Source organism: Ylistrum balloti, unplaced genomic scaffold (genome assembly GCF_031769215.1).
Source record: "Ylistrum balloti isolate Yb309-2 unplaced genomic scaffold, AGI_CSIRO_Ybal_v1 Utg369560, whole genome shotgun sequence".
NCBI lineage: Eukaryota > Metazoa > Mollusca > Bivalvia > Pectinida > Pectinidae > Ylistrum > Ylistrum balloti.
Window position 1 is genome coordinate 804,289 of NW_026781861.1, and position 10,314 is coordinate 814,602.

Below are 10,314 nucleotides of genomic sequence, written 5' to 3' on the forward strand. Positions count from 1 at the left end.
GGACATGTCATTGTAAAATTGGAAAATTGAACCGTTCCACGTGCAAAACCTTGCGGATAAGACGAGAAGACTTATTTGATAATTTGATGTACATCAAGCGAATCTCGAGGTCACATAACGGTATAATGTTTTGACTTTGAAGCTGGGTGTAACTCATTTATGATCTTCAAAAGGTCATATCAGTCTGTGATTGGTCAGTTTTTCCCTTCTCTTGAAACAAGCTATTGACCAATAAAATTAATTCGCTTATCCCTTTCAGTTTTGCCATAAAATAATCCAGAGGTGCAGAGAGCGAAAGTGATTGTAATCCCCGGAGTATCGGGGATGGCATCCTTCAGGGAGTCCATTGTTATTAGTCGGCTAATATAAACTTTTGATGCATGTTGTGCACGACATAGAAAACGACATCTACCTGATAAACATGGATTTTTCAGTTGATGTGAGTTTATATTTCAGCTCAAGGATGATATGACAAGGACCAGAGCACGTCTTAGAGATTGTCATGAGTGTTAATCGCTTACATTCCCAAAATACATTAATTAATGTGTAGTACCTGTATCCCAACATTCGACAAGTGACGTTAGCATTCTTGTTGTCCCAGTCAAAGAAGTCACAAACGGTTCCCCAGTAACCAGCGAAGTACACTTCTACACGTCCCACATGTGGTCCTGGATCTCCCGTAAGACGGACGTCAAAATCCTTTTCTAGAAAATTCCATAAAACATATCCGAGCATTTAAACTTGATCGCGTTTTAACGTGTTATGTGTCCATTTCAGACTTACTAAACGTACGTAATTACCGGATGGTTAGTGATATGGATATAGAGGTACGAAAGCTACAAAGGGGTGACATTTTATGACATTTACACAAGAGTGCTTGAATGCATAGTTACCGAGCAGAATGTCCATCAACCTGCAGAGAAGAGGTGTGCGCTGTTTGTGTTACATTGATAGAAGATGAGTAAACCAATGTTGAACAGTTTATTGTTTTGTTATAGTCTACCACGTGACCCACAAATTAACATTTGTGAGAAAGACTTTGGCTTATATCCCCGGCCGACACATACCACAGCACTTTAAAATGGTTTTTACTTCCTGCTTCTCCTTTCAGCATTGTAGTTGTGTAATGAGTGATATACCCGTTATCTGTATATTGTGACCAAATGGTGGTTTATCCTCTTGGAGATCTCCCGCAATATACTTCAGTAAGATAGGACTGTAAAATCGGCTTCAGTTCTGCACTATCATACATCGGCTTAAACGAATATTTCGCACTCTCACAAAACACACGCACTCAACATATGCACTCACCTCGCATGCATCAAGTAGCCATATTTTAATAACCCTGGCTGTTGATAAGACGTTAAACGAAGCAAACGACACCATTTAAGCCAGGCGCCACATACACTAAAATCTAACCACAGACAAAATATCCCATTTCATGCTTACATTTATATCATCTCGATCTTTTTATACACTTTTTATTTCAGATCAAGCAACGTGATAGTTCTCAAACGATCTGAAACAATTATCTGGATTTGAGTGTTTCAGGTTGAGTTTACGAAAATATATGAGGTCTTGTACCATTTAATAATTTGTTTTGAAAACAGAATTTTAGATTATTTATGATGTGTCCCTAGAACAATACATCTGCAACCAACATTACAGAAGGAAAGCAATATATGAGTAATAGATAAAAAAAAAGTCGACAGGACATGGCTTATATTGGTGATTTTAAAATTCCATTTCATTCCTTTCTTAAATCTCACTTATCTGGATAAATTAATGTTAGCAGTAACATTTACATCCTATTCTTGAACTATTACCTTTTTCTGTCGAGAAACAGATCACACCTGCAGTTCCACTCTGATTACAACTGTCGATTCCCCAACCACTGATTGAGCAATTTTCTAAATTTTGTTCCGTGCTGTCACATTCAATTTCCATCAAAGGCGAACCAAAGCCAGTACCGAAGAACGCCGTTCCTACATTCAGACCATAACTGAAACCAAAATTTGAATGCTTTCAATGATAAGATGATTGCAAAACATACGGAAATGTGACGACGGCATTCACAGGAGATGGGACCAAATATTTAATTAAACTTATACTTAAAGTTATAGCAACAACTATTAATTACCCTGGTTGGCCAGACAGCAGACACAAGAGTGGTGTTAATGTTGGCGGAAACATGAGTACCCGGGATGAATCCCAGGAGCTGACTCCCTCCCCGACCTTTTCACGTCCATTCGGGAAATCGATTCGCAACCCACGCACCCAACATGGATCAAACAAACAAGGGCCACTTCATATGAAACAATGGTGAATTGTCAAATCTAAGATATAGTACGTGTAAATAAGTTTCGCGCATTCTACATTTCAATGATGTTATTTTTCGATAGCAGAATTTTAGGGATGTCAGGTTTAACATGACAGTTTGACGTATGATTAGAACAAATAACCTAACTATCACAGGAAGTGACTCCGAAACGAGTTTCGCAGGTCCATTTAGCTATCTGTGCTGTCTTGGTGACATCTGGTCATTGTCAACGTTACGTGGTAGCTCTTGTTGATGTAAAGTGTTATCGAGTGAACAACAGACACAGTCAGTCTTTCCTTCATTGGCAATACGTTAAAAACGTTCTTGTTATTGAACATTTCTGTACTGTACTTACTGAACAGGTATTTGCGCTCCGCGATAGAATTTCAAGCATTTTAACAAAGAGTGCTACATGACAAAGAAGTTACGATAGCGTGCTGTTGTTAACTCAGTGTTACGTGGTCATTAACACAAACAAAATTTAACATTATTAATAAGTCATGATATCAAAATGTAGACATACAAAAATAATGGGACATTGTTGATGTTCATCGACGCTTTTGTGGTAAAATCATATACACTGAAATAGTGTCTAAATTTTGGAATTGTGAAACAAAAAGGACCTAAACCCTTTGTGATGAATGTCCTCCTACTTAAAGCGCTACCTTCAGGTTTACGTATAAAAACCATGGGAAAATTGTGATTTATCTGTCAATTATCCACTTTACTATTCACGTCAGATTAGCCGTCGTTAGAACACAGATAATTTTCACAACTTGAGATCAAGATGAAGATGTGTTGTGTTAGTCATTTCCGAAAAAAATACAATATGTTACTCATTTGCTTTTTTATAAATGGGACAATACATATAACGTTTATTCACGTGACGACCACTTCAATGCTGTGGTTCGCTTCGTTTAAAATCGATCCGTAAAATACTATATGCATGAAATTACGTGTACGTCCATTCCTTGTCAATTTCCTTTAAAAGTTAAGTTGTTTGTTCCATGATGAAACTTTTCTTATTTCATTAATAAAGTGATATCTCTTTATATTACAACTTGTGATGAGTAAATGCTGTGTGTGTGTTTTTTTTTTTTTTTTTCGGGTAGAAATGCTTTGTCATTAACCATGGTAATGACCATGGGAATGTCGATATAACTGCCAAGAACAGGTCTCGATATATCGAAGGTTTTTTCTTTTCGCTTTCTTCGGACCATCGAAGTTTGACTGAAATTAAAATATGTCGCTCCTGATTCTTGTTTTTCTCGCTGAGACAAAAATAAATCTGGCGGTTCCATAATAGTCATAGTTCAAGATCTCCTATCCATGAAAATTATTCATTTAACCATATCAGGTATCAGAGTCTTTCCTTCTGAGTTCGGTATCTTGCTGGCAAGGGACCACGTGGTTAGTGTAAATGGATCATATTTGTCCATGGAATGTAGCTGCCAATTTGTATTGAAATTGTACACAAATCCGTTACATCTTTAATAGAATATCATTTGTTTAAGGATGGACTTCGGACACAAAGATTCATCAGCATTTACCCTTCGTCTCGGGTAACTTTGATATGTACGATATGAAATCAAATGTATTTGATGCTAGATATCTAGGAGGGTTGTTGGTTTTCATGTTAACTTTGCTGTAATTTGAAAATAAAACCTTAAAAGAATTTATTTATATTTACATGGCCGGTATCTTTGATGAAACAAAAGACGTTAGCTCTTTCCGGACACCAAGTTATATTGCGTAATAGCGTTTTAAATGATCTCTATTTAAATCACCCAATTTGTTCAACTTGGCCCTAATTGAGTTGATTACAAAATTACTAGTATACCGGTATTTTCTGGTTGTTTAGACCACTTGTAGGTTACCATTCAATATCACTTATAACTAACTCACCTAAATCCAAGCATCCTACAAGCGACCAAAGCTTCATAGGACCTCCAACTGTCTGCACACAGAGTTCCCCATTGTCCTTCGTAAAACACCTCAACACGACCAGAACTGTTGTTCGTGCCGTTTGCAAGGCGAATATCAAACGTTGAAGAAAAATTATGACCTGTAAATGAGCAATTCTAAAGCTTTAAATGTTTTGTTAAATGATGAGTATATATGTTTTTATATTGTTCACAGAGAGATACTTTTACGATCGACATAAACTTTTGAACCAAAATAAACACCACAAGCGGTGTTTGATGGATTCATCTCCCAGGTAACTTAAATTATTTTTTGCTCATTAATGACGTCATTGTGTCATTGGTTTTTAATGACGTCACTGAGTAATTCGGATAAAGTAACAGGACTTCTGAGGTTTAGATGAATGAAACGGATAACTACTTTGTCTACAACATCGAAAAATGCTTGATGAAATATTATCAAGTATCAGCTATGATAATTTCAATTTTATCCCGAGTAGGTACACGTGATACTGTATTATCAAGCGAGAACAGGAAAAACATGTATGGTCTGAATGCATAATGCTTTTTACAATGTGTGTATAGAAGCCATTACTGCTTTCCGGTTTAATTGAAAATGTATTTCACGAGTATGAAAAACCAATTAAAAACAGACATCCTTACAGACAAGTGAAATATATATAAACCAGGAGCAATTAAATTTTTTTTCATATTACATTTTTAAGTAATAGAAGAATAGAAGAAAAAAATCAAAATATGTAAACCAAAAATGTTTGGTCAATATTCGTTCGTTCTTTGACGTCTGGAGTGACAAATAAGAGGATGACATTTAAAGGGATGCTTTTCGTTGCATTCTGCCATTTTATCTGGTAAAGATCTACTGTATCACAAAACTGTTCTATACACGAAATCAGAGAAACACCTAAAAACCAACGTATTCGCCTCATCTATATTCGACAATGAAAATAGGGAAATGTCCATATCAGTAATCATATAATATATAATTTCATATAATATCAAATGACTTTGTTCCTATATTTCACTGGAATAAATACAAAAAGACATTGTTACTGCATAAAGCTGTCAGGAGGCATTGTGGGGAAACGTATTGACGAAGTCTTGAACGTGGAAGATATATATCTTTTTATTATAATTAGGCATTGTAGACATGAAAGAACCAGGTAGCAAATTTACCTGCCATGACCAAACTGTGTGAGACCAGATATTCATGAATAGAGGTTTAATAGTCGAGTCAGATCTACCATAAAGATTAAGACCTGATTTCTGACCGTAGACATAGACTAAAGTGTTAAGGATTGGAGACCGTTTCAGACAATCTTTTGCAGATTTTCTTCCGTAAATTTAGATTTAAAACTGAGCAGTAAAATTACTCATTTTTATTAAATTCTGGATAATGAATTTTGAACATATAATACATGGTTGACGATTGTGATGAAAAGAACGTACTTGAGGCTGAATATGATATGATCTACAAAGGACTGTAAATATAATTTTATTAAAGTGTTTGTCTTATACATCACTGTGTGAACGTTCTTGTGGCTGAGTATGATATCATCTACAAAGGTATATAAATATAATTTTATGTAAATATGTGTCTATATACTTCATTATGTAAGGGAAATTATGAAATAAATATGTTTCTCTAGTTGTTGTCAAGTACAAGACAGAATATAAACGTGTATATCATACTTACCATGTCATGGAATATTCCAGTAAACAAGTAAACAACTTCAGGTGTCTTACATATACATAAAAGGAGACCCCTAAACCCACAAAGGCACTAACGTGGGATTATACCAATCAACAAATAATATATATGTAACCAAGCATGAGTACTCAACGTACATAAAAAACATGAAGACAAATGATGTTAGCATACCAAATCAAAGTCAGGAGTAGCCTTTGTGAAAAAAATACGACTGGAGAACGCAAATCATACATGTAGACAAGAAAAAGACAGTTCTAATGTAATATAGACAGATTAATAGGATAAATAAACTTACCTGTTACAGCAACAGCAAAGCCGACAAGAACGACAAACACCAAATACTGGTTAAGCGTCATGTTGTCACAAGTGGCAACTACCAAATGAGCCGAAAACACGAATCACACGTAAAAAATACATAGGAGCATTACATGTAACTATTCAAAGCCTTTGTACAGACAGAACATGGTTTAGGCCGTAAGACTACTAAATGTATTTAACAATCGTAATTTTTTTTCAAGAATTCTTTGGGTTATCATGTTCAATCATAATGAGATATATATGTGTAATGTGTCTGCTGTCTACACTGCTGTTTACAAATTCAACGTTGTCTATCGAAGTAGCATTATGACCTCACATATACCGCGTGACTTTTTCATCTTATCACATATCTCAAACAAGTGTAATGCGTATTGTCTTTCGTTGATTAAAACTAGCTAGAGGGATACATTTAAATGACTCGTGACAATGACATCTGATTTAATCAAAGGATCTCTCACGGAAACAATAGAATCAATCTAAACCAAACTAGGTACTACTTCTAGCACCTTTAGAAACAAACAAGGAAAAGGCCCCAGGGGTCTGTGTTATAACTCATTTAATGTAGTGAACCACAGGTGTCAGTTTATGGAACAAAAAGCTATTAAATAGATAAAATCTTGGATTAATTGATACCATATTGTAATAAGCATATTTATCTTTACATTGCGATGTCAAATATATATTAAAATACTGAAAGATAAAAAAAGTTATGAATTTGAACATATTTTTTAGTATTTTAATTTTTTTTGCGAAAGTAAACACGTACTTCCGGTTCTAGCACACTAAAATGTTTTGCAAATTATTTGGGTTATTAATCTCTCTTCATATGGTGAAAATTTCAGAAAAATCGAGAAATTGTCATATTAAGGTCAAACGGCATCGTGGTCTATTCATTCAATCAATATTGCCTATGACTGATGCTAATCTCAACTGTATGTAAAGACATTGTAACTTAACTGTAATTAGGATTGCTTGTGTTCAACATTACGATCATCAATTTTAAGTAATTTTAATAATAAATTTTAGCATCACGATCTACCTCCTAAAAGGTAGCCGTTTAATAGAATGATAGTGGACATAGGGGACCACCTTGTTACATATCAAACCTTCATGTACACGTGTGTCTTTCCTCATATATAATAACAGCTAGCACGCATACAAGTAATGCCGACGTGTCCTAAAATGACTATATCTGTCAGTCAGAGTCATGAGTATACATGTATGTTACATATCACACGTGATTCAGCACAGAGATCTAATGCACTGTCACGCTGTACTGTCTATAAAGCGTTACAGAGTAAGATTTACTACCAGGTTAGATCATACCGTTTGATATGTGCAAGACGGAATTTCTACACATGTGAAAGGTAAGACAAGAAAACGTTTCAGGTGTGTGTGTGTGTGTGTGTGGGTGGGTGGGTGGGTGGGTGGTGGTGGGGGGTGTTGAAATATATGTTTAGTCATTTAATAGTAAGCGATCAAATTACCTGCATCGGATGGTTTAACACTTTTTAGTCGTTTTACAATAAAAAAATGGCGGCCTTCTCCAAAAACATTTCAAATTTCTCCAATTGATCCGATGATGTTTAGTGCTGAAAGAAAAGAAAATAATTCCCGATAAAATGTTGTAACTTTTCGGTCTGGTCAAGTGTTGAGCAAGGCAGTCATTTTGTAACATGACTGAAACTCGTGATTTTTCTGACCAATGGTGAAACTTATTACAGGAATGTTGGATGTTAGATACATATATCATCCTATTCAAAGTGTCATATCTATCGTAGGGTCTTAAATAATGTAAGGACCAAACTGTTGGATGTAAATTGTAGTTATTATGATAAAATTTTGCGCTAAAGGAATGTTAGAGTGAAAGGTATGGGGTTGTTTTCGTATTTTTTTTTTTTTTTTATCTAAATATGCATCAGGTTTATAGAAGTATCAGTTAAGTTAATTCGAAAATGATTAACTAAAGCATATGAGTTTATTAAGCTGTAAAATTTCAAATATTTACATGACGTCTGCAACAAGAATTTAATTTACTACAGGGAGACAATATCAATACCTTTGTAACAATGGAGGATCTGAGCTACCTTTCCAGACCGAATCCCTCCCAAATTAGATACAAATCAATAATTGATGTGTTGAGAGAAAAAACAGATGTGGATCCTGAAAAAGAAATATTTGTTGAACGATCTGCTGGTGGTGGAAGAAGGTCCCTGACGTATGCTGAGCTTATGAACAGATCCACAAATATCGCTAAATATCTTATCGCTAAAGGGATTAGACCCGAAGACAGCATAGCAATCATTGGACCGAACTCCATAGAGTGGATTATTGGCGAGTTTGCGATCTTTATGACTGGAGCTATCGCAGTTCATTTCTATGAAACGTCAGAGTCATTCTCTGAGACGCTGAAGATACTAACTTCAACAAAAAGTAAAGCTGTTCTACTTGACCCGGAATCAGACCAAAACTATTTATTAGACATCGAAGCTTACCTGATCAACGATATATCCTCGCAAGACAAACCGATCGTTTTGTTGCTCAGAAAATCAACACCGTCTTATCTGCCATCGTTAGCTGATGTTATGCTGACAGCTGACGAGGAAGCCGTTCTCCTTCCAAGGATAAAACCAGACAGTATCGCCTTGATTTTTACAACGTCGGGCTCCACGGGAGTACCAAAAATGGTAGAAATGGATCACGTGTCATTTGTCAATGCTTCATACATGGCCTGTCTTGGTTCAATGAGCGACCGTCCGATTGACAACTGCTACAACGATCGGCCTTTTGCTTGGATGGGGGGTTCCCCGATATTCAGCATTTTGAATGGCAATAAACGGGTTTTTGTTGACAACACAATTAGCATAAAGAAAGAAAATATTTTGATGATTTGGAATATCATCATGGTCGAGCATTGTAGCAGTGCCTTTTTCCTGCCTTATGCTGTCCTCGATATTCTTGCAAATATCGAAGCTATCACTTCTTGTGGCTATAAAATGTACGCCATCTGCACTGGTGGCCAGCATATCAGCAGGAATCTCACTCAATTATGTGATAAATGTACAGAGAAGATGTTCATGATCTATGGATCCACCGAAGTTGGAGCTATATGCTCTACGCAGATCACGCCTGAAATGGAGGAAGGTAATGTTGGGTCACTGTTTCCAGGTTATGAGGTCAAAATTGTCAATGACAAAGGTGAAACTAATAATCGCGAAATGTTGGGAGAAATCCTTGTTAGATCTTCTACGATGATGCAGTCTTACCGAGATGCTCCAGAGCTGAATGCAGCCTCTTTTGCTGACGGCAGATGGTTCCGAACCGGTGACATCGGAACTATTACAAAGAATGGGAAATTATTGGTGAAGGGGAAATCAAAAGACATCATTAAGAGAGGGGGTTTAAAGGTTTTTACTAGCGTCGTGGAAGCAGCCATGTCTAAGCTGTCGGACGTTAGGGAGGTTATAGTAATACCCGTACCGGACAGCAGGCTCTATGAGGAAGTATGCGCCTGCTATATATTGGAGGAAAATAATCATACAACGGAAATTGAACTGGACAAGAAATGTCGAGATTTCCTAGGAGATAATGTGTTGGGTAGTACGCCTTCCTATTATCTCAGGTTCAACTCGTTTCCTAGACTCAATAATGGGAAAGCAGATAAGGTTCTTGTTAAAACACAAGCCTTAAACAGACTAAATTTGATGTAAATGTTTGTCACTTTTCCCCATTATATTAATTGTTGTTCTCTCAAAGAACAATACAATGAATTTCAACCAGGTCAATCATATCCAAGGTATATCGTGTTGTATTATAAACGGAAAGTATTCCCGCAATTCCTGTGTTTTAAGTGGGTATATAATTATTGTCATGTCACTTCCTAGTGTAAAATTATATCTTTATATCGGCGTTAAGGATAATATATATAGAGTGTACAGACAACACATATTTACGTTCTTAACATATCAACCTGTAAACACGTCATCTAACAATGTAAAGACATATTTGCAAGTCTAATTTTCTTT

At 35.9% G+C, this 10,314-nt stretch overlaps 1 protein-coding gene across 1 annotated transcript; it reads left to right on the forward strand.

Moving 5' to 3' along the window:
- The first annotated feature begins 8,358 nt into the window (after positions 1 to 8,358).
- Positions 8,359 to 9,999, forward strand: LOC132543758 (medium-chain acyl-CoA ligase ACSF2, mitochondrial-like). The gene has a single exon (XM_060207317.1). It carries the CDS (start codon positions 8,359 to 8,361, stop codon positions 9,997 to 9,999), a length of 1,641 nt encoding a protein of 546 aa, XP_060063300.1.
- The last annotated feature ends 315 nt before the right edge of the window (positions 10,000 to 10,314 follow it).

Coding starts and splice junctions, on each gene's coding strand:
- LOC132543758 (XM_060207317.1), top strand. CDS start 8,359: ATGGAGGATCTGAGCTACCTTTCCAGACCGAATCCCTCCCAAATTAGA.